This window comes from Pan troglodytes, chromosome 7 (assembly GCF_028858775.2).
Source record: "Pan troglodytes isolate AG18354 chromosome 7, NHGRI_mPanTro3-v2.0_pri, whole genome shotgun sequence".
NCBI classification, from domain to species: Eukaryota; Metazoa; Chordata; class Mammalia; order Primates; family Hominidae; genus Pan; species Pan troglodytes.
The window spans coordinates 82,194,061-82,220,301 of NC_072405.2; the positions used below are offsets into that span (position 1 = coordinate 82,194,061).

Genomic DNA, 26,241 nt, shown 5'->3' on the forward strand with positions numbered 1-26,241 from the left:
CTATTTTTTTTACTTTTCTGAAAGTTTAAAATCCCTTTTTAAGGGCCATTTACAATACGAAATAAAATCATTAGTGCTATGAATTGAGGAGAATTGAAAGTAGCCAAGAGCCTATTAAGAATAGATAATAAACTTAAGTGTTTCTTTGCATGCCAGAATTTTATATGTAAAGAGTCTTCAATCAATGAAAGAAGGGAATCTGTGGGGACTAAATTTTCTCTTAATTAGAAAAACAAAGTCAGTGGGGCAATGTGGTACTGTCTACCTCTGATATGGAAAGGAAAAAGGGTACAGAAAAAATTTCTAGTATAAAGGCCTGGAGACTTGTAATATTGAAAGCTTCATGAAAAAGAAGAGTAAAAGCTTTCTCCTTAAGTCAGAGTTTTAGAGAAAAAAAAAATAGTAACATAGGCCTATGCATGAGAATCATAGTAATGGGGACCAAGAAACTTAAACCAAGAAACATCAATACTTGCTACTTGATTTGCAAAAGATAAGAAGAAATAAGTTGGTGCTTAAACTACAAATCCAAATTGGTAGCAAATACCACTACTTATGACAGATTCTTTTTTAGATAGTCCTATTTTTACTCTAAGAAAGCATTTCTACCACTACCTCAACTTTCTCCCCTATCATTCACTTCACTGAAAAAAGTTTGCACTAAAGCCACCCTAACAGGGAACAGTAACCACATAAATACCAACTCTATTAGGTTTTTCCGTGCAGCATTTGACACAGAATTTGATGGAGAGTCAGGAGAGGCTACTGCCCCAGAAACTAAGAGAAAAGAAAGTCCAAGAAGAAAGAAGTTTGGATTTGAGTCCAGCCAGATTAAGTGCCTCAGAAAATAAAACGCAAAACTATTCAGAGGACTGTAAACAGAATCCAAAGTCTCTATAATGTATTATTCACAAATGTTAAGATGCAATCCAACATTACTTGCCATAGAATAAACAGAAAAAGGTGATTTATACTCAAAAGAAAAGGCAATCAATAGACACCAAACTCAATACATCTCTGATGTTGAAATTATGGGGATAAAAACGGTGTTTAATGCACCTATGCTAACTATATTTGAGCATGTAAAGGAAAATACATCTGCAATTAATGAATGGATAGAAAATCTCTGCAGAGAAACAGAAACTAATGAAAAGGACCATATAGAAATTCTAGAAATGAAAAATATAATTACGCAAAATTAAAAAAAAATTTACTGGATTAAGGAGACAGGAGTCACTGAACTTATAGGTCAACAGAAATTGTACAATCTGGGCCAGGTGTGGTGGCTCATGCCTGTAATCCCAGCACTTTGGGAGGCCAAGGCAGGTGGATCTCTTGAGCTGAGGAGTTCGAGACCAGCCTGACCAATATGGTGAAACCCCATCTCTATTAACAATACAAAAATTAGCCAGGTGTTATGGTGGGTGCCTGTAGTCCCAGCTATTCAGGAGGCTGAGGCAAGATAATCGCTTGAACCTGGGAGGCGGAGGCTGCAGTGGGCTGAAATTGCACCACTGCACTCCAGCCCTGGGCGACAGAGTGAAATTCCATCCCCATCCAAAAAAAAAAAAAAAAAAATTGTACAATCTGAAACTAAGAGGAAAAAAATGAATAACGCCTCAAGGAATCTGTGGGACAATATCTAAAATGCATGTAAATGAAGTCCCAGAAGGAAAAAGAGAGAAAAAAGGAGACAGAAATTATTTAGGGAAAAAAATGGCCGAAAATTTCCCAAATTTGATTAAAATAATAAATATACAGATTAAAGGAAAAAAGAGATATATAGTGAGATGAACAGTGTACCCTAAAAGATATATCCAAGTGTGTAGCCCTAGTACCTTTGAATGTAACCTTATTTGAAAATAAAGTCTTTGCAGATGTAATTAAAGACCTGGGAATAAGATCATTCTGAATTTTGGGTAGACTCCAAATCTAATAACAAGTCCCCTTATAAGAGACAGCAAAGAAGAATACACATACACAAAGGAGAAGGCCATGTGAAGATGGAGGCAGAAACTGGAATGATGAATCTACAAGCCAAGGAAAACCAAGAATTACCGGCAGCCACAAAAAGCTAGAAAAGAGGCACAGAACAGATTCTTCTTCAGAGCCTCTAGAAGGAACCAACCCTGCTGACACTTTGATTTCAGACTTCTGGCCTCCACAACTGTGAGAGAATAAATTTCTTTTGTTCAATCCATCGTGTTTTTATGTAATCAATTATGTAATGAATATCTTACATTTAGAGATTTTCCCATATTTTGAATTATTTTATTTGAACAGATGTCAAGTTTACCAGTTAGTAATTAATTAGTCAATTCAATGAATATTTTAAAAGAATTGGTAGAGTTCCAGCTTCTGACAACAGGAGAATGAATTCACTGGACAAAGTCTTTTGCAGATATCAAAGTAAAATATAGACAAAATAAAAAATATTTGAAGACACTAGAATGTTACCAAAATCAAGCAGATACCAGGGCAGAGATTTCCCTGGAAAGATCAAAACGTATGCAGTAAGAATTATGAGTTTTGACTTTTTTTTTTTTCATCTGTGCTTCTTATAGTTCTACTGGTGGAAAACTGCAGTCTTACCCACTGGAGGACGCAGAGGAAAGAGTTTAGGGTTGGCAAATGAGCTAGACATTTTGGGAAGAAATCCCAGGAGAAAGCTGCAGAAGTGGCACAACTCTAAATCTGAATCTTTTACCCAAATTCCAGCTGACTGCTAAACTTCACATGCACAAGGGAGATCTTGGAAGGCCCAATGGAAAAGTAGGCAGAAACCAGTGAGAACTGGTTGAGATTTGAAAGTCTGCTACTTTTTGAATAGAGTGCAGTCCCTAATCTGAATGCAGCTCAAATGATTGAACGCTAAAGCTTTATAGGCCTGTAGTATCAGTGGGTGTGTGGCTGGCAGATCAGCTAGAAATTTAGAGGAGGAAATGCTAGAAAGAAGAAAAGGCAAAGAAAGTGGGCCCCAAAATATAAGCATAAACTCAGCCCAAATAATTGGCTTTCACTATATGATGCAGGCACAGAGGAGACCATAAGAGAAAATGCTGCAGTTATAAGGTAGAAATACTGAGTAGAGTGTATCAGCTGAGGGATACCACCATGAAGAAGATAAAGCTTGCAGTTTTAGCTTAAGCAACTTAATCAAAAACCAAAACCAAAATAAAAATATTAATCTGGGGAAGAAATGATGATCCACAGTTGCAACATGTTATCCACAATGTCCATTTTTCAAACAGAAACTAAAGACATGCAAAAATCAGGAAAAAGGTAAATCACACTCATGAATAAGGCAGTCAACAGAAATTGACTCCTAATGGGCCCAGCTGTTGGATTTAGTTGACAAAAAACTTCAAAGCAGGTATGATATAGATGTTCAAAGAATTAAATGAAAATACAATCTCAGTAACTATACAGATATGGAATCTCAACAGAGAAAAGGAACTACAAAAAAAAACCAAATGGAAATGTCAGATGTGAAAAATACAACAAAATGAAAAATTTATTATAGGGGCTCAAGAGCAAACTGGAGAGGATGGAGAGGATGGAGGGAAGAGTCTGTAAGAATCCAAAACTTGAAGGTAGATCAATAGAAATTACATAATCCAAAATACTAAAGAAAAATAAATAGAGCCTCTGAAGCCTGTGGGAGAATAACAGGAGATTTAACACATGTGCAACTGGAGCTCTAAAAGGAAAGGAGAAAAAGGTAGAAAACTTTTTTGGAAAAAATAGTGTGGTCCAAAACATTCCAAAAATGGTTAATAAAAAACACCATTTTTTAACTATTATTTTACAGTTCTAAGAAGCTAAATGTATCCCAAACTAGATTAAAAACACTCCTACATGTACCATAATCAAATCGGTGAAAAACAAAGATATACAAAGTATCTTAATGCTTTAAGTATTAAGAGGAGAGATTCCTTGCTTAAGCCTAGACAAAACACAACATGACATACATGGTCCTGTAACAACTGGCTATCCTATGAGAAAAAAAATAAATTTCAACTCTTACCCCACACCATACATTAAAAATTAACTTTAAGTGGGTCTTAGCATTAAATATAAAAGCTAAAAGCATTAAATGTCCATAACAAAACTTAAGATAAAAAGTCTTTGTGATCTTAGGGGTAGTCAAAGATTCCTTAGATTAGACTAAGAAGGCATAAACCTTAAGGGGGAAAACTGAAAATTTTACTTCATTGAAATGGAAAAACCTCTGTTTTTCAAAGGATCACATTAAGATAACAAAAAGACAAGTCATAGGGAGGGAGATAATATTTGTAAGGCAAATGACTTATGGCCAGGATACAAAGAACTTGTGTAAATCAATAATTATGGGGGAAAATCCCAATTAGAAACTGAGTAAAAGATGTGGACACTTCGCAAAGATACACAAATGACCAATAAGCACATGAAATGAAGCTCATATCATTTGTCCTCAGTGAAATACAAACTAAGATATCAATGAGACACCATTATACTCTCAATAAAATAAGACTGACCATATTAACGTGTACAACCCTCACACATTGCTGGTAGGAATGTAATGTATGTAATACATTAAAATAGAATCTGAAAGTTTCTTATAACATTGTATGTACACTTACCATGTGATCCAGCAATTCACTCTAAGGTATTTTCCCAAGAGAATTGGAAACATATGTCTGCACAAAATATTGTAAATCAATGTTCATAAACAGCTTTATTTATAATGGCCCCAAAGTGAAAACAACCCAAATGTCCATCAACAGGCAAACTGAAACAATCTGTGGCATATATACATAAAATAAACTAATTCTTAGCAATAAAAACTACTGATACATGGAACATGCGTGAATTTCAAAATATACTGAGTGAAAGATGCCAGATACAAAACTGTGAATACTGTGTAATTCCACCTATATGAAATCAGTGAAAAGACAAAACTAATTTTTAGTGCCAGAAAGGATTTTGTGGTTGTCTGGAGGTGAGGAAAATCGGCGGCAAGGGCGGAGGCAAATCTTTTGCAATAAAGAGTCCCATCTTGATTATGGTGGTAGTATACATTTTGGTGACTATATACATTTTTCAAAACTCATCAAACTGTACAATATGGGTGTGTTTTATCACATGTAAATTATACATCAATAAGGTTGATTAAAACACTTACGTGTAGTTATCTCTGACACAACTGAAGACACTAAGTCATGGTTTATATTTTGCATAATCATAAGTAACCTCACAATTAACTAATTTCCAAGCAACTGTTACATTAGGAGCTTAACACCATTTGAATTTATTGTATGTGTTCAGATGTGTTTATCTGCCCTTGCACCTACACCAAACCCTCCCCTCTTCCACACTACCATTCTGATGTTAGCTCATTGAGGGCAGAAACCCTGGCTATCACTTTCATGTTATATACTCAGTGCCAAGTCGTGTACCTGGTCCATGGCAGGTGCTCAATACACACTGGTTGAATTCATGAGTAAATGAATCCCTTACATGTTAGTATGCTTCTGGAATCTCTTGTAGGCCTTTGTCCATTCTCCCTGGGCAATATTAACTGTTTCTATGGCTTCAGTTATATCTATACACTGATGACTCTCAAATCTGTATATACTATGTTCTCTTACTGATCACCAGACCGATTTCAACTGCCTACTGGACAAATCCATGTGAATGTCCCACAAGCAATTCGAATTCCACGTTTAAAATGGAACTCGTTAAGTTCCTCTAAGTTTATTCACCTCATCCATAGTAAAAATAAAACTTTGCCTAAACATCTCACACTCATACTATCTCACTTACTCCTAAAATGGTCTCTACTTACTTTTCAACATATGTAAATCCAGCTTCCACCCTAACCAGGCCAGTGAAAGCATCCTCTCTGAAGTCAGCACAAGAGATCATTTAATTTTCTCAATTGAACCTTAGACAACTGTACCCTAGATCCACTCCTCCATGCCCAACAGCTTTGTCTTAACTCAATCTTTATTCTTTCTTTCCTGGATTCATGAAAAACCATTCTAATTGGTCTTTCTGTTATCAAGTCTGTCTCTTTCTTGTCTAGTTCATCTTGTACACTGCTGACAGAATTATCTTTCTGTTAACCAATCATGTCACATCTCTTTTAAAGATAAGTCAGTGGTCTTTGTCTAATGGCTAAAAAAATTCTAACTCCCAACAATACACACACATTTTTTTCAGCCTCCTCACTAGCCACTTCCACTTTAAATTATTTTCTAAAACACCATGCCCTTTTATGTCTTCAGTGCTTTGATGCTTCTGCCTATAATTCCTTTTCTTATCCACCTTAAAATCTGAAGTATTCTTTAAAACATATTTCAAATATTCCCTCTGCTATGAACTCTTCCCTAATTCCTCAGCCAGAAATGTTCATTTCCATTCACAATTCTTGACATCACTAACCACACTTCGAGTTAACATTTATCAGGTTATACTTACTATGTCATTTATTATGTGGGGTAGGCATTACAAACATTATTTCTTGCACCATGCTACAAACATTTAACTATTTTTTATAAGACCATTGTGTAATGTTTGAACACTGATCCCAGGAGACAGGATTTGTGGCCGTGGGTTATCTTCTTCTGCATATTGATTTTATTTGCCTGTCAGTCTCCAACTTGACCATAACTCCCCGAGTCCAAAGTTTAGCATGTTTAGCAAGTTTAGCATGCTACCCAGCATTTGTAGGCCTTTAATGAGTACTGCTCAGTGTGAGCAAACAAATGTTCCATGTCCTGTGCTTCAGCTGAATCAGTTCCAATGTTCAACGGGATGGCATTCTATGGGCAGATTAACTTCATATCCATCTAATTCTTCATATACATGCTGAAATTATGGAAACCTCTTCACAATATACTATCTACCACCTATCTTTCCCTTAGTAAGAGTTTTTCAAACTGTAAACCTAGTACTGTTTTCCAGCAATGGTTCAAATGTTCCATTTTAGGACTTGATTCTAGACTTTATTTTGAGACAGAGTCTTGCTCTGTCTGTTGTCCAGGTTGTATTACAGGTGTGAGCCACCTCATCCAGCCTGTACTTTTCTTATGCTTTTAAAAAAATAGATAATACTACAGATAAAAAAAAATTTGGAAGTTTTTCAAGTATGTGTTTTCTCTGACAGTTAAATCTGCTTTTTGATGTGACTATATTAAGATGGCAGAACTTTCTAGAACCTAAAATCTGTCAGGGTTTAAAATCAAGTAAAAACAAGTAAACTACATTACTAATATGATGTTCGATGTATGTATTCCCAAATGTGTTTACATATAAAATTTTATATTAGAATAAAATCTAAAGTCCCTTCCATCTCAAAGGAGTCAGAATTCTTTTTTTTTTTTTTTAATATATATTTTTTGAGACAGAGTCTCACACTGTCGCCCAGGCTGGAGTCCAGTGGTGCGATCTTGGCTCACTGCAAGCTCCGCCTCTTGGGTTCACACCATTCTGTTGCCTCAGCCTCCCTAGTAGCTGGGACTCCAGGCGCCCGCCACCATGCCTGGCTAATTTTTTGTATTTTTAGTAGAGACGGGGTTTCACCGTGTTAGCCAGGATGGTTTCGATCTCCTGACCTCGTGATCCGCCCGCCTTGGCCTCCCAAAGTGCGGGGATTACAGGCGTGAGCCACCACACCTGGCCCTACTGATTTTTTTGAAACAGGGTCTTGCTCTGTCATCCAAGCTGGAGTGCAGTGGTGGGGTCTTGGCTCACTGCACTTCCGCCTCCCTGGTTCAAGCACTTCTCCTGCCTCAGTCTCCCAGTAGCTGGGATTACAGGTGCCTGCCACCATGCCTGGCTAATTTTTGTTTGGTTTTCTTTTTCTTTTTTTTTTTTGGTAGAGACAGAGTTTCACCATGTTGGCCAGGTTGGTCTCAAACTCCTGACCTCAAGTGATCTGGCTGCCTTGGCCTCCCAAAGTACTGGGATTACAGGCATGAGCCACCATGCCCAGCCAAGGAGTCAGAACTCTTAAATGGCTTACTCAGTTGTATATATAGTTGAGGGCAGAAATAAATTTATTAATGAAATCTATGACAAAAACAAACCAATATCCAGAAGACTATGGGCCACCACCACACATTAGTCCTACTTACAGGGACTGGTCTTCAAACATTATACAGTAGCTTTCTTCAAAATCAAATAAAGATTTGTAGGCAAAAACATACCAGGTATTCTGAAATAATATATGTAATGCCTACTTCACTATGGGATATGTGAGTCCATCAATAACTGTCAGTTTCCTCCCTAGTTTATCCATATATCCCCTAAATGCATGCCCCTGTTATGTCAGAGCAATTTTTTGAGTATGCAAAAATCTTTTACATGCAACATTCCACATACTGTTCTTTCTTAAGAGTTGCCTTGGGTGAGAAGAGAACAATACATATGAAATTTCAGCCACTGTCATTTGTGGGGGAAAAAAAATCTCCTTAGATATAGCTGGATGCTGGAGAAAGGGAAATGCTGGACTCACTTCAACATGACTTGGAATGAGTGTAGGTATACAGCTGCCATCCACCTGAAGAGTACCATAATTAATTATATGTCAGGAAAAATTACATCATTGTCAATCTTTTCTAGCAAAAGGAAATGTAATGCATCTTTAGATGAAAAATAATTTTTTCCTTCAAATACTTGATTTTTCAAATAATTCCAAGTAGTAGAATTTTCATGTTGAGTTGAAATCTCTTCTGATACAAACAGAAAAGGTTATCAGATAGTTCTACTTGGAAAGGACACGAAATGATAATCATCTTTTTCTGTATCATGATGGCTCATTTCAGATCTACATTAAAGTTTCTTTGGTTGGAAAAGCTCTTACAGTGTTTGTATATTACTTAGATTTTGTTGAACTATCTTGTGTCTCTTACTATGTATGTGCTGGTGCATAAAGGCTCAAAATAAGTATCATAGCAACATAGTTTACGCAGTAATAATGGACTGTTTTGCTCAAGTCCTGCTTGATTCTTATCTGTATTACTGTTACTCATTGTAGTTTTTATATGCACCAGGATTTCTTTCTTCAAACATAGTATTTTTTTTTTACAGGGTTTAAAATTTCAGTAAAATGAGCTGATCTACAATTCTGCTGGTTTTTATGGAAGTACAGGTGTGTGTTATGTTTGCATATCCCTTGGACTTTGGCCTGCATATCAAAGTCTAAGGACACCAGACACAACAGGTCAGTTTGCATGAACTGGGGCTGCCCACTGGAATAACAAACCTGAGTGTTAATGTCACTAAAGGAAGACCAAGCCTTCAGGAGAGTTCTAACACATACTTAAGTCTTTCCAAGGTCCTTGGAAGGTAGTAGAGGTCAAATTCAAGAGAGCTTTTTAAGAATTTTTAAGATTTTAATGGCAAATCAGAGCAGCATCTGCTGACCAAACCCATAAATGTGTTTTGCTCATTGTAGTCTAAGTAATTTATTATGGTTTTATACATTTGTTTAATAGCCTACATGAACATTTGGTCTCAGAGGCAACACAGTAAGTTATGTTTCAATGACAAATTAAAAATAAGGGAAAACACACAGTTGGGCCCTCCATATCCATGGGCTATGCATCCAAATATCAAAAATATTAAAAAAGAATTGAAAAAAAACCACAAAAAAGCAATATGGTATAACCATTATTTATATAGCATTTACATTATATTAGGTATTATAAGGCATCTAGACATGATTTAAAGTATAAGGGAGGATGTGTGTAGGTTATATGTAAATACTACAACATTTTATATAAGGGACTTGAGCGTCCATGAACTTTGGTATCTTTGGGGGTCCTAGAACTAATCCTTCCTGCAGATACCAAGAGACAACTATATTCCTAAATGTGGGTGTGTATGTACATGCATTATTTCTTTCTCCATATTCTCCTAAGAGGAATTTACAAAATTGTACTTGTATTGATCTCCTAACAAAAATGAATACCTTATTCTAAAAAAAAAAAAAAAAAGCTGCTGCAAATAGCCACCTTGATGATAACTATATGGATTGGAAAACATGAGGTATAGGAGAGATAAGAATAAATAGGTGAAAGGTTGATTCTCAGATTCTCAGGGAGACCAGCCACCACCCCCCACTTCCACTAGCCCCATCCCAATATAACCTATACTAAGTCATATTGTTAAAAAATAAATACTTACAAGAAGCCTGTGGCTATAAAAACCTGCTATCATCATATTAAACTCCACAAAAAGAGGCATATGAGTTGAAATGTATTCAGCGTGAATTATATTTGAAAAGGAAGATTTTAATTTAAGTGGACAATCTCATCTTGCTGGAAATGTCATGATTATGATCAACAATGAAATGCCCCTCCATAAAACACTCCCTGATTTTGGACAATAAACTAATTATAGTTTAACTAAAACACCAACTAAGTGTTTCTTTATATTATTTATGTGAGGGAAAAAACCTAGTTTGTTACACTATACTCGGAAGGTTTCACAAACAACACTGTTTCAGTGGATGATGCTCACAGGAGAGGCACAGAATAGCAAACCGAAATGAAATCCATCTAGAAGGGACGATTTGCTAAAATAATCCACTTTCATTTTCAACCTAATTTTTAATGACTAGTTTAAACAAAGAAACCACTTATATTTATAGATTTCTAATATAATTAGCATAGAAAAGCATATTAAAGATGTGAAAACTTAAAATAATGCAAAGTACAACATGAAACAAATTCTTTCACTTCAGCTCAAATGCACAGCATTTCAAGAGTGTCTTTTGCATAATAAGTTTCTTTAAAAAGCTGAATGATTTTGAAACATTTTGCCATTATAGTAAAAGTGTACACAACAAGGAACCCTGAAACACTATGGTAGGACTACAACTTTGAATGAGTTCTTATAAAATGTGTAGAAGTTACAGAACCATACGATTAGGCTGAACAACAAAGTCTGAAGTTCACAGAACTACTGAATAAAACATTTAAAAGAATATAAATAAAATGTATTAATACTTGATAAAACTTGAAAGAAATAAACATTCATTTCTGACAGAGATCCAAAAGGTTCGATTCTAAAATACGATAAAAACTTTAGGTGAGACCAAACAAGAATAAAAGAACTGCTGAGAATGTGTAAGTGTTTGGTCACATTCTGCTCTCTTAAGTCAGTTTTATTAATAACTTTAATTGTATAATAATTTTACCTATTTTGTAGGTTTAAAAGAATTTGAGCTTGGATACCTACATTCAGTTGATCAAAGTAGCTTTTTGTAATTTATAAATTCAAATTAAAGACTGGGTGATGAAACAAAATTAAAAGTTAAAACAACTTTGTTTTCAATACACTCATATATTTTTACTTTGTAATACAATATAGCTGTCACATACAATGGCTCTAGTAGGCTTAAATCAAATTGCAATGGGCAAGGAAAGCCAAAGAAGGGTTTACACAATATCCAATAAGCAACAGTATCTGTTCAGTGTGCAATAAAATAAAAAAGTTCTAACCTAGAAACACAGAAAAAGAATTTATTGTTTTTAAGTTTCAGAAATAAAAGTAACAGAATAGCGTATAATCTGTAACAAGCTGGTCCTATAATTTCTAAACTACAGTCCAATTAAAACATTTAAGTAACAGAAACAATCTACATGTTTTTCTACCAGGTAAATATACCTGAGAGGGTTACCTATAAAGAAATAGGCTTTAAAACTTTTAACCACAAAGAACCTTCTGCTGCGACATTATGAAGATGGGCTATGCATGTGGCCAGACTAAGTCATTTCCCGGAGATTCTGCTCACTGCTTAGCTGCACGTAGTGGTCCATCAGTGACAGAGTATTTTACATCAATACCAGCTCATTCAACCAAAGAAGCACAGTAATATTTTAAAATCACCTGTTTATATTCATTAGTATGTAAAAATCACAATACACAGATTTGGAAACATATAACGTGTCCATAAAAAAGAGTATATTATGTAAGCATAAGCTTTTTAAAAAGGCCTTAGCAATGCAATAATGAGGGAAGCAGACTCTACATGTTGACTACAGTGAAGATATGTTAAAATTATAATTATTGTCATTGCCAAGAGCTTAGAAATAAAAACAAATTAAAAAAATTAAGACATTCTGGTAGCAAAATTACATCTACTGTAACAACAGCTCCAAGCAAAAAATCAATTCAGAGCTTGAATGCAATTTGTGCTTTGTTTCTATAAGAATGCAGTGTTACTCTCAGACATTTCTAAATGATTAGATTCATAAATAAGCAGTGAATTTCTTTTCATCACAATTTATTTCTAATTCATCCTACGGAGATTATAGATAGAACTAAAAATTACTTAGCTTTTTTCCAATACTTTATATAAATTGAGATCTTTTTCTAAACAGTGATTTATTGTGTTTCTTAAGGTAAAACAACAAAAACAAATTCTAAAATTGTAACTTTAAATTAAGTGGTTAAAATTTCAGATGACAGAGCCAATAACTGGTAACAGCTTCTTTAAGTTCATATTAAGAGTCCAATTAGAAACACTAACAACTACCTGGCAATAGTTTGAAAGAATCAGAAGGGTTCGGTGAAGGGAAAAAAAAATCCGAACATGCAAAACACCCTCCAAAACACATGACCTTCTTTTTCATTTTATAATCTAAACTTGTAAAATATTTATAAATACATGATCATTCTACACAATACAGATCTTCTAGAGCATTTCTAAAGGATATTACAGTTTTTGGTCTTAAGGAATAAAGACTAAGATGGAAAAGGAGATGAAAACAGTGAAATCTGAGGAAGCAATACACTCTCTACACACAAGCAAACTGTAGTTCATCCAGTCAAGTTAGCGGTTACAGTTCAGTACATGATTTTCAAGGCAACTAAGAAATCAAGACACAGATATTTCCCCTTCCTAGAGTTTACAATTCTTTCAAAAGCTCCAATGTATCCATAAAGGAGTGCTGATTTTTGTGGGTTTTTTTCCCAGAAGGAAACAAAGAATAAATAGGGGAAAAAAAGTTTCCATCCCTAAATTCACATACACAACAAGTTAAGTTAAACTATAAGCTAGTTGTAGACTACCCAGTGAAACAGAATTGTTGGTACTATCTGAGGCAGGTGCTACCCTCCCTAGTCAGTTCAAGACATGATCCAGTAAAACAAATACACATTGTTATGCCTCAAACAACTATAAAGCATTTCATTATTCTTCAAATATCATGTTTAATTAACTCCTAAGGTAACAGACTTCTAGAATGTTGTATCTTAATGGTGTACCTGAATCAATACTAGCAACAGAATGCAAAATTCAAAATTGCTATAAAGGTAAAATCATCATAAAAAAGAACTCAATCCTTATGTAAAAAAAGGGAGAACTGAGTGTGAAATACTAACACCAAATGTCTGAAGGCAGAATTTTTGTTTGTGGAAGACAGAGCGAAGAGATAGGTGCACCTAATCAAGACCAAATAGAAGACAGTGAAGAGTATGAAAAATGCTTAAAAAAGAAGAAGGAAAATGGAGAAGAGACAGGCAGCAAAAGAATTACTAGATAGATCAAAAATAAGAGAAAATGAGGCATGTGCATATGGCTTTTTTGTCTGTCCTTTGTGTTCCTAAATAACTTAAAACGTAAGTGGCATGTAGGCCATACTACCAGGCAAGAATGAGCCTTGTGATGGATACAGATGAAGAATCTGAGGCTAATGAATTGTTTTGTTTTTTGTTTTTGCTTTTAATTCATACCTGAAAGCCTTGAATCCTTGCTAAATATTCCAGTTGTTTTGAAGGTTGTACTGGAGAACAAGGGGGAGTAGGAGAACTTCCTTTTAAACCTATGGCTTCAGCTGTAGAAGATGTTCCATTCATAAGGAGTTCCCTGGCAATTGTAGCTGAACTATTCGATGTGGGAGATATACTGAAGAAAGAGCTTGAAGGTTGGTTCATATCTTTGGGTGACAAATAGCCTAGAGTAGTGCCAGAGATTACTTTGTGGCGGCTGGCTTCCATCTCTTGATAAACATCAGGAGACAAATGAAGAATTCCTTTTGGAGCTATAAATAAAATGAAGAACACTGTTATTACACTTAAAATAATTGAAATAGAAACATAGCATTATTAACTCAATGGCTTTACTTGGTGTAGTAACAAAGAAATGAGAAACACTGCCAAACAAGTAACTTTGTCATACTGTAGAGGCAATTGCAGCTTCTATTGAAAGGTGAATAATGTCTGTTTCAATTTTCCTAAAATTAGAGGTTTAAAAACATCCAAAAAAAGTGGTTTCAATGGGACTTATGTGTAGTAGTGAAGCTATAAAGGGACAAGGGAAACTGAATGTGTGGAAGTATAATGGGGCAGAAAATCAGGAATGTGCAGTGTCTCCACCCTGCAATTTAATATTTTATATCTCATAAAAGAGGCATGAAACCCCAACACATAAAGCAATTGAGGCACATCAGGTAAAATAAAGGCTGAATCAGTCCAAATTTCTTTGGAGGTACAAATGCATGTATTCAACAGCCTAGTGATCCTCTCACCTCCACAAGGATGTCCCACAGACAACTCTAACTCACGAACACATAAAAAAGCAAATGGGTATCATCTCAAAACTAGCACTGTCTCTAACTTGCTTTGCTCATACTACCATGTGGCTGCTCATGACCCAACCTAGACTCCTGGCAACCATCTCTGATTTACTCATAAGCAAGAAGTTATCGTGTTGCTCAAACATCTCAAGAATATGACCATTGTAGGGATTATCTAGTGCATTAATTCAAGCCAGGCCATGGACAGGTTCTGAAATCAAGAGGAGTGGGGGCTATGTCATTAGTTGATGGAGCTTAAACCATATTAGAGAAGCACTTTCCTTTGACTATCATTTGTCTCAGAGAAGTTTCAAACCACATTTCAAACTGCTTATTCTTATCTTTTGATCAGGTATCAATAACTCTCAAATGATATTATCTTTTAAAATTATTGGTAAGTCACCACTCATAAAGAATGTGCTCTGAGAGACACAACTTAATTTCCTGTTCTTGCCCCTTCCTCTCCTGATGCTAACCTTCTGATTCAAGCTTTCAATGTTTCTCTGCTGCTAGTATTCTCAGTGTCCATTTCCCAAAATGTGTTCTATAACATGGTCCCCAAATAAAATGGTTCCATAAATAAAAACTGAAAATAATGCAAATTACATAATACAAATGCCTTTTGTGAAATTAAAAATACACATTAGCATAGTGAAGAATCAGAAAACTCAAAGAACAAAAATCTATTCAACTTGGTTTAACTCAGGATTCCCGAGTTTACTTTTTGTCCAAGCCTTTAACATAGCATGAATAAAACAGCTAACACTTTGGGAAATGCTGGAGGCTAGCCCAACTCTCCTCTGACTCAGTCATTTCCAATGACCTGTCTTTGAGATTGATGATCTTTTCTTCTGCTTGACATTGTCTGCTATTGAATCCCTCTGGTAACTTTTTCAATTTATTGTATTTTTTAGCTCCATGCTTTCTGCTTGGTACTTTTTAAAGTTTTCTTTTTGTTGAAATTCTCACTTTTTTTCATGCATTGTTCACCAGACCTCAGTGGGAAGGTTTATAAGGATTACTTTGAATTCTCCATCAGGTAAATCACATATCTCCATTTCATTAGGGTCAGTTTCTGGAGTTTTACCTCATTCCTTTATTTAGAAAATGTTTTCCTGTTTCTTCATTTTTCCTTGATTCTCTGTGTTTGTGTCTGCACATTACATAAGACAACCACTTCTCCTAGTATTCATAAACTGGCCTCATACTGGAGAAGATCCTAACCAATCAGCCTGGACAGAGATTCTGGAGGCCTCTCAAACTTTTATGCTAGTCTAATCCACTTTCTTTGTTCTTGGCAGTCCCCAAGCATCAGTCCCTTGCTTGTCTCAGTCCCATCAGAGCTCTGAAGCAAGCAAGACTGAAGCCAATTCTTCAGGCAACTCCCAGATAAGTTGGGTCATTGGATACATGGTGCACCTCTTTGCCTCTCCAGGAAAAAGCTGAAAGCTGAAGCTTTTCAACAGTTAGCTTTGTGCTGGGCTGAGCAGGGGATGGTTACAGTGACCACCACCACCAGCCACCTCTTTCTTCATTGGCCCCGGGGTTGCTAAAATATGCCATGTCCTGTCAGCACTCTGAGACTGGCCAGACAGAAGCCAGTCCTCTGGGTAGCCCCAGAAAAGCTAAGGCATTGGATGCGTGGTATACATCTTTCCCCTTCTAGGCAGAAAGAAGCTGGGAGCTGGGGGTGGAGGGTGGTTGTCCTGATTGTATGGCACTGCACTGTGAGGAGGGATTATGGCATGAGGGTATCTTGAATTTCCCTGCCAATTAAGATCTGGCTGGTTTCATGCTCACCCGGCATACAGGAGCCTCTTAACTGGTTTCTGGATTTCTCACAAAGAAAATCTGCCTATAAATTATTGTTGAATTGCTGTGTTCCAGGGCTTCCTATTCTACCATCTTGCCAAGGCTAGAACATTCTCTTACTTAAAGGTCTTTCACCAGTTTATCAGTTACACTATAGAACCCAAACTCCTTAGGATAACCTAGGAAGCCCTTAATAATCTGGCTCCTACTTATCTCTCTATCTTCATCTACGAAATATTTCATGAAGATCCCATGCTCCAGTTACACAGATATATCCAATACTCCAGGCTGTTTGATCCCAACACATCTTTATTTCTATTGTTCGGTTACACACATGCACATACTCTCTTAGTTAAGCTCCAACTGCTATTGTGCTAGTTAAGCTTCAGGCATCGCACCAACCAATACTGTCCTGACCTCAAGTCATGCTCAGTCTATCAGGAGAGGAACGAAAATGGATAATACAATGTGATAGGGGTCTCACTAGAGACAGGTGTATAGAGCAGTGGGAATGGGAAAGGAGAAGTGCTAAAAGCTCAGGGAAGGCTTGCTGGAGATGACGATGACAGCAAATTTCAAAGGATGAGGAGAATACAGTCCTGGAGAGCAGATGGCCAGCAGGAGCAAGGGCAGGGACCTGGAGAGTTTGTGTTCTAGGAAACCTGAGGCCATGCCTTATCACAAGAGCATACAGAGAGTCAGAATTGCAAATGCAGGTGGGGGCACGCAGGGGCCAGGGTCCAGGGAACTTTATCCTGATGCCATTAAGTATAAAAGAGTTTTGTAAGTTTTTTAAAAAAAACTTTAAATAGCTTAAAATAATACAGACAGTCCTCCGCATGCATGAGTCCCATATCCCTGGATTCAACCAACTGTGGATAGAAAACATTTGCAAAGAGAAACAACAACAACAAAAACAACAACAAAAAACCCCACACAAAATAAAAAATAATGCAACAATAAAAACAATACAAATTTTAAAACTAATACAATAACTATTTACATAGCATTTATATCATATTTGATGTTGTATAATCTAGAGAAGATTTAAGTATACTGGAATATGTGCATAGGTTATATGCAAATATGATGCCATTGCCATTTTCTATCACGGACTTGAGCATCTGTGGATTTTGGTATCTATAAGGTGTCCTGAAACCAATTCTTCACAGATATCAAGGGATGACTGTATATCAATCCTATTTTATGTATTTTCTTTATTCCTTTATGTTAGCTTTCAAATTCTCTACATTAACATGTGTTAGTTTTTTTATAATCAGGAAAAAATTTCAATAAATTTTTTACAAGAAAACATTATGTACTGGAAAAAGTTAAGATAAATCTCATCAGCCAAAGGACATTACTTTCAACATTTTGCTTTAAAGATATGTTTTTAATCCTGTTTTATCTATGCACTTTTTAGTTGTTGTTTACTTGAAAAAACAAGTTAAATACATAGGAATACAATATGATCCTGTCACTGTTTATAAAACAATATATTTCTACAACTAATACTAAAAGTATAAAATGTCATTATATGAACTGTTTCTTAAAACAATTCCATATTATCAGACATCTAATTTATCTCCAGTTTTTTGCAATTATAAACACAGTGATGAACATTCTTGTAACTCAATCCTTATTCACATGAAAATTTATTTCCTCAAGTTAGAAGCGGAATTGCTAGCTGAAAGGATATTTTAGAGTTTTTGACACTTAACAAATTGCCCTCCAAAGAAGCTGTACCGATACCAGACGCCCACAGAGATATATGAAAGTATCTTGTTTCCTATTTTGGTATTGGAAATTACTATAAAAAATCTTAAGGCTGGGTGCTGTGGCTCATGCCTGTAATCCCAGCACTTTGGGAGGCCGAGGCTGGCAAATCACGAGGTCAGGAGTTCGAGACCAGCCTGGCCAACATGTTGAAACCCCGTCTCTACTAAAAATACAAAAAATCAGCTGGACGTAGTGGCAGGCGCCAGAAATCCCAGCTACTTGGGAGGCTGAGGCAGGAGAATCGCTTGAACCCGGGAGGTGGAGGTTCCAGTGAGCCAAGATCACGCCACTGCACTACAGCCCAGGCAACTCTGTCTCAAAAAAAAATCTTTGCCAGTTATCAACAGTAACAGAAAGCAGGTCAGTGGTTGTCTGTGGAGTGGAGCTGGTGGGAGTGACAGATTGCAAAAGGGCATGAGAAATCTTTTGGTGAGAGGAAAATGTCAAGACTGATTAAACTGTAGACATTATGTGCAGTTTATTATACTTCAATTATACCTCAATAAAGTTGTAAAAAAAATTTGCCAATTTGATAAACGGAGTGTCATATTACTGATTTTTGTTTTTTACTATCTGCATAAACGTTACATATATTTTAGTTTAAAGAATAACTTAAATGTTATAATTCTAACTTCTATACTCAATTTAAAAAATCAAGAAACTTAACAGCATTACTTCAGTATTGTTATTATACAGGACTAATGGGTTTGCCAATAGCAATATTATAAAGCAACAAAAATGCTCTCCACACTCAAGAGAGGCATTACCTCACAGCATAAGAACGTGGAGTTCAAGCTCTCTTATTCTACAGTAAAGCCTAAGTGGACTTTTCTTCACAAATAAAGATTACTTTCTACAGAGTTCAACTAACAGACTAGTCATAGAAATAGCATAAAAACATAGATTTATGTGGTCAAGAACTGAATGACTTTTAACTTGAACATCAGTAACAGTATTTGGATGGGTGTTAATTCACTTAGGATCTTCCTGTTGTAAATTTAAGTCGCTTTTCAATAGTATAAAGATCTAAAAGTAGAATCAAAGAGTAATTTAGAGTATGCATATTTAAGGACCTTATTTTGCTAATTAGGTTTCTCCCAAAAAACTACCCCAGTTCATACTTCTATTAGTAGGATGTGACTGTTTTCCCACACTTCTCCCACAACAGGTTTCAGTTACTCTAAATAATCATTGCCACTCTACAATAATTCAATGTTAATTTATTTTTGTTTGGTTACTGCTCAGGATAAACTTTTTCTCATGTAGCTACTTTAGGTCTGTGCCTTCTTTGACCTCAATTTTGCTCATGGACTTCAACCACTACACTTCCCTCGCTCAGGCTTGTAACATCCATTATATTCATTCACCCTTTATCTGAAGAGGTCCTGAACCCATTCTGCCATCATCTATCTTTTGTCCCTGGTTTTGCCTTTGATGCTCCCATCTTGGTACAGTCTATAACTACAGTACACAGTTACAATGCAGATACAACATGGGCACTGTTCTAGTACTTTACTTCTCATTTAATTCCCATAACAACCATATGAAATGGGCATTATTATTTTCCTATATTAGAGATGAAAAAAACTGAAGCATGGAGAAGATATGAAACTCTCCCAAGGTCATACGGATAATAAGCAGCAATGCTAGAATTTGACTCCAGGCAGTCTGTCTCTAGAGTTTGAATACTTAACCATTACATTAAATAGCCTCCTAAAAGAACAGGTAGGAAACTAAATGCAACATCTCACCAGCTCCAAACCCCTAAGGCTTAATCCAGTAAGTAAATGCCCGGGGTTTGCCCAGATTGGTTCCAAGGATGACCCATGTCATGATGGTTGTCCCTAGATGTTCCAGAGATGAGCTCACCAAAATCTCACTGAAGTATACAGAGTTTATATATGATTTTAAAGGTCTAAAGTTGCCAGGGACTGTGATATCTTAACGCCAGGCTATTGTACCCACTTGACATGTTTTTGCTCAGTAGATCTGTGCTTCTTTCAGATGGGTATATGAATCCTCTGGCACACAAATCTTCCTGGAGCATCTTTATGGAGCTCCAGTAAGAAGAGGGACTTTTGAATTGGAGAGCTCTTAAAAGGTTTTATAAGCGAACTTAGGAGAACCTTGCCTTTCAATGATCACTGACGTCATAACTCTTTCAGAGATGCTGAAGAAGATAAGTGTTTGTCAGTAGCAAGTGGTATCAGAGGTATTAAAACACGGCAAGCCAGGCAGCAAGAAAGATAATGCCACTGATCCAAATGGTTACTGCCACTCCACTGGAACTCCCAGTTTCTCTGGAAGTTCTTGGAATGGGCATAGCTATTTCACAATAAAATAATTTCTTTTCATTTTTCACAGCAAAGCTTTGGAAAAAAAAACTTTGTTTCCATTGCCAGCTTGAATTTACGCCTCAACAATGTTGGACTATAAATTTGTTTATAAATACCCAAATATCCAATAATACTCAGGCCCACTTTGCTACAGTGAGTTTTTCACAATAAAAAATTATAATTAAAAATTCTTAAGAACTAGAAACAGGGGCTTCTGGTTCAAAACAGGAAATGTGAGAAAATTATGAACAACAGCATGATTATCCGTCTCTAGTGATTTTTAAAAATCATTTATATGAGAACTGGTAGGCTCCAAGTAAGGTCTGTAGTCTAGTTCATTGTATTATGACAATTTCCTGGTTTTGAAAATGTACTGTAGTTATATAAGACATCACCACTGGAAGAAGCTGAGTGACGGGTACATGCAACCTCTTTGTACCATTCTTACAACTTCTTGTGAGTCTATCATTATTACACTTTTAAAAGTTTTTTTGAAAGCACCGTTTTATGCTGCTCTGGGCCTCTCCCTCAACATAGAGACCCCAGAAGAGGGTGGTGATGGGGACACCAAAGTGGGAAGGACTGGCGGCATCACCATTCCTAGATATAGCTCTGAGGATAAGCAGGGCTGGCACTGGCAATGCCTGCTCCTTGACAACTTTGCTCACGGCCTTTGCCTAATGCACAGGCCCTGGCTCCCCAGGCTCTGGGTGCTTGACTTTTAGCTACATGAAAGCAAGGGAGATCCTGATGACAGTGTGGGCCTCATAGCCGGGACCTTGTTCTCTCCCAGGGTAGCCTGAGGCCACGTATTAGGTAAGAGTACATGTGACCCAAGGGAGCCTACTGGACCACCATGGTCATGTCCCTGAAGGTCAGGGACAGGTGGAATGCACCCTTGGCATGATCTTTAGCTACTAGACTGATGTGAGCTACAGAAATCCCCCTTCCTGCTGCCCTGTTGTTGGGATCAAATTAAACAGGTAGTATTTGTATGTGACTCCACCTCTTCTTTTACACACAGCTCACTGCAAATCTGGTCTTCCAGATGAGGCCCTCAGACCCTTAGTTCTGCCTAATTTTTAAGCCAAATATATACTACTTATGATATCAAAAATCAACAATGCAAAATATAAACTCTTGTGGAAAACTAAAAAGAGAAAATGTTAGCTAAGAGCAAAACAATGAAAAAATTTAAAAAAAGGTAAATAATTTGTTAGAGGTTTCTTCTTAAGATCAGTTTCAGAATCACCTTGGAAACAAAAAAGACACACTAAAAAAAGAGTCATTACTGAACAGATTTTTTTTTTTTTTTTTTGAGACAGAGTCTCGCTCTGTCCCCCAGGCTGGAGTGCAGTGGCGCCATCTTGGCTCACTGCAAGCTCTGCCTCCCGGGTTCACGCCATTCTCCTGCCTCAGCCTCCCGAGCAGCTGGGACTACAGGCTCCCACCACCATGCCCGGCTAATTTTTTATATTTTTAGTAGAGACGGGGTTTCACCGTGTCAGCCAGGATGTTCTCGATCTCCTGACCTCGTGATCCGCCCACCTCGGCCTCCCAAAGTGCTGGGATTACAGGCGTGAGCCACCGCGCCTGGCCAAAATGATGTATTTTAATGTGCTCAAAAAGCATATCCTGAACAGTGGTGAAAATCAACCTTGCTCTTACCCTTAGAGTTGAACGGAAGCACTGATTTTATTAATTTGTGCATTTTATTGGTCCTTTTTTTTTTTTTTGCTACATTTAACATAATGATGTATGTGAAGGGTTCTTAATTTGGTGAATGTTTATGAATAAAATTACTGACAAAGAACTTTTCAGGAAGATGTTTGCCTTTTGGTGAACACAGTACCAACGGGAAAATGCACTTAGTCCACTCTTGCCCCCAAAAAGGCAGAATCCCAGGTCATGACATAGCATCCAGCACACCTCCAAGAGGAAGAAGGAGGAATACAAAATAGTAAATAATACATATTCCTCAAAACACCAGAAATGAACAGAAATAACAGCAATAAAGGTTTTTCAAAAATGTTTTAAAGATCAATTTATGATGAACTGGGAAATGCCTTTGGAAAGCTTGTACCTTAGTCAAATAAAAGTGCGAGTGAGTTTTCAAATTCAGGACTGGCTGCTGTTTTTTCTTTAAAACAGGAAAATGGAAAGTATTTAATAACAAAGAATATGAACCTGGGTATGGTGAATAAATTCATCATTCATCTTTTTTTTTAAAACCTTACACAAATGCAGTAACTTATACTTTTGCCAGAAATTTTCTTTAACAAGAAGATTCTGGAGCCCAAAGTGAGTCATGCAAATCAAAGAACAGTCTGGCACAGGGGTTATTAATAGTGATCCAAGGGCCCCTAAATAGTTTGAAATAGGTTGACTTCACAACAAGGGCAGTGCACATTGTATATGACTCAGAGTCACTGTGGTGCAGGGAAGTGATTGGGGAATTCAGGAATTCCCCAGAAGCGCAATCACCACTCATCTTAATAATAAGGAAGATTTCACTTAGTTGGCTTATTTAGGAGAAATTTTTTTCAAGGCTCAGCTTTTCAATAAAGACACAACTGTGACTATTTCTACCAAGTAAGACAAAATAGTTGCTGTGAAAATGATGTCTGAGAGCACCTTGTGAGGATAATGAGTCATCTTCAATTTTTAGTTTATTTAAGTGGGGTTAAAATGTTGCTCGTAAAATAAAGATCGTTCTTCTTGGTTATGCTTCTTCTCAGAAAAACTCCATTAGTTATGATTTCCCTACGACAGAAAAACACCAAAAAATGGATTATATAAGTCTGACATATGACAAAAGTGACCTGATCTCTCAGCAGGAAGAAACACATACTGAAATGTCTACCGCAGCAGCTTCCAAACACTGCACCACAATACTCCTCTGCCAGGATTCCTATTGCTTCCTAGTCAATACCTGCAAACAGCTCACAATACAATAATAGTACAATACAATAACAATAATAATTCTGGCTAAAACTCAGAGTCCTTACTAGATATCAGGCTTGTTCCAAATGCTTTGCATATATTAGTTTAGTAATCCTCACAATGACCCTCAAGAAGTAGGGACTATGAATATTCCCATTTTACACTTGAAGGCCCTAAGACACAGGTGATATGACTGGCTTAAAGTTACAGCCAGTAAGTGGCAGGTGTTGGGGCAGTATCCAGGCATCCGGCTACAGTCAGCAAGTATAACTACCTTTCAGTAGTAAAACAAATAACAAACCAAGAACTACTGTTCTTATATCTATACATTTAAGAAGTTCTGGGCATTTAGATTCTTGAAATATTCTAACACCATGATAGAGACAAGAAACTGTCAAGATATTGAACTTCATTTCTTCATTTCAGACCTATTTTCTAGGCTCAATGAACCTCAGTCTCCCCTCTCATAGTAAAAGAAAAGATGGAGGTCAGTGCAGTGGCTCACACCTGTGATCCCAACACTTTGGGAGGCCAAGGCAGGAGGATCACTTGAGGCCACAAGTTCAAAACCAGCCTGGGCTATACAGCAAGGTGCTGTCTCCATAAAAAATTAAAACTTTAGCTGGGCATGGTGGCATGCACCTGTAGTCCCAGCTACTCAGGAGGCTGAGGTAGGAGGATCCCTTGAGCAGAGGAGTTCAAGGCTGCAGTGAGCTATAATGGCATCTCTGCACTCCAGCTTGGACACACTGTCTCTTTAAAAAAGATAGAGAGAGCGAGAGACCGAGATTTTTCTCACTGTAAAACCACCCATTGGGAAAAATGTAAAAATAATGCGCTTGGCTATTTTCACAATTTTGTTTGTGGGAAGAAAATAAATTCAAATATTAGGTTCACACAAAGAAAAACTTAAGCACAGCCTTAGGATGAAAGAACTTAACCCACAAAACACTTTCTTACAATTCTCCTTATATGATCTAATTATGATTTAACAATTTACTACACATTAGTCTATTATTCAGTCTATTATATATTATTCAGAAACTTATGGAAGAATCCACAATATTATTAATAAAAACAACTAACTGGAACTGTATAAATATTAAGTATTGGGCTGGGTGCAGTGGCTCACACCTATAATCAGCACTTTGGAAGGCTAAGGCAAAAGGGCTGCTTGAGCTCAGGAGTTTAAGACCAGCCTGGGCAACACAGCAAAACCTCATCTCAAAAACTGTATTTTTAAAATAATATATATATATAAAGTACTTATCCAACTTTTAAATTTTCTTGTAAAAATAACAAATTCACTTTTTAGAACCAGGAAAGAAGCAGACTAGCAAGAAAGAAAATTTAGACAAAACACACCTTAGTCCAGCCAAATACACACAAAAAAACGTGTTCTCCCACTTTTATCTATGTATCAAAGGCAGAGAGGGACTTTCACCCTTGCAAAGCTGCAACAACTCTCCCCAACTTCCCTGATGTGGAAGTGTCAGAAAAAACTGAGTAGGCAGCTTGGACTTTCATCCTAGCCCCGTGGTGTCAGTGGAGATCATGTAGGGACGCTAAACTTCTACCCCCACCTAGCAGTAATAGGATGCAACCCCCCTCCGTGCTGGAGTGGTGTCAGGAGAGAATAAAGGAGAATCAGAACTAGTGGGAACAAGGTCACCTCACTATGGTGTCAGTGGAGACCATATGGGGACCAGAATTTCCACTCAATCCAGGGCTGGGGGTAGGGGAGAGGGTATGGCTATAACAGCACAACATGAGGAACTGTCATGGTGACAGAACTGTTCTGTATCATATTTATATTAATACCTTAGTTGTGATATTGTACTATAGTTCTGCAAGATGTTACCAGAGATGAACAAGGCAAAGGGTCCATAGGATCTCTTTGTATTAATTCTTACAACTGCATGTGCATCTACAATTTTCTCAAAATAAAATTTTTATTAATTATTTTAAAATTTATTGTAGAGACAGGATCTTGCTATGTTGCCCAGGCTGGTCTTAAGCCCCTGGCCTCCCACTTCAACCTCCCAAAGCATTGGGATTACAGGCGTGAGCTACCATGCCTGGCCATCAAAATAAAAAGTTTAATAAAAAAGAAGTCTTGGGTGACACCAGCAAGATGGTAGAACAGGAAGTCCCAGCCCTTATTCCTAACTCATACATTGGTTTAACAATGATATACAGACCAAAATACCTTTTTGAGAATTCCAGAATCCAGTTAAGAAGTTGCAGTACCCCAGATGAGCACAAAGCCAAGAATGGCCACACTGAAACATGTAAGAACAATTTCACTTTACCCACACCACCCCCCTATAAGTCAGCATAGCTTAGTGCCACATAGCTTAGTGCCGGGAGAGAGCATTCCAGATCACAACTTCTCCCTTGGGGTAAAGGCGAGTGGAATGTGCATCCAACATTTTAGGTTTTCGGAGGGCTTCCCAAGGGACTAATTTTTGTCTTGCTTCACTTGGAGTGCTGACAGAGCCAGCATATTTTGGATACCTGGGATATTTAGTTTTCCCGGCACCATTTGTTGAAAATGTGGTACACATACAGCATGGAATACTATGCAGCCATAAAAAAGAATGAGATCATGTCCTTTGCAGGGACATGGATGGAGCTGGAGGCCATTTTCCTTAGCAAACTAACACAGGAACAGATATCAAATACTGCATGTTCTCACTTATAAGTAGGAGCTACATTATGAGAACACATGAACACATAGAGGGGAACAACACACACTGGAGCCTATCGAAGGGTGAAGGGTGGAGGGTGGAGGGTGGAGG

The 26,241-nt window shown here is 37.0% G+C and overlaps 1 protein-coding gene across 21 annotated transcripts in view; it reads right to left on the bottom strand.

Annotated features, from left to right (window-relative positions):
- Positions 1-26,241, bottom strand: part of STAU2 (staufen double-stranded RNA binding protein 2) — a 325,206-nt gene that overhangs the window by 117,951 nt on the left and 181,014 nt on the right. For 20 of the 21 annotated variants that reach the window (XM_054656829.2, XM_009455516.5, XM_063816396.1 and 17 more), the window contains one exon: positions 13,729-14,036. In XM_054656829.2, the coding sequence (XP_054512804.2) occupies positions 13,729-14,036 (308 nt within the window). Of the gene's footprint in view, positions 1-11,314; positions 14,037-26,241 lie in introns of those variants that run through there. The other variant, XM_063816393.1, reaches the window with a different exon arrangement.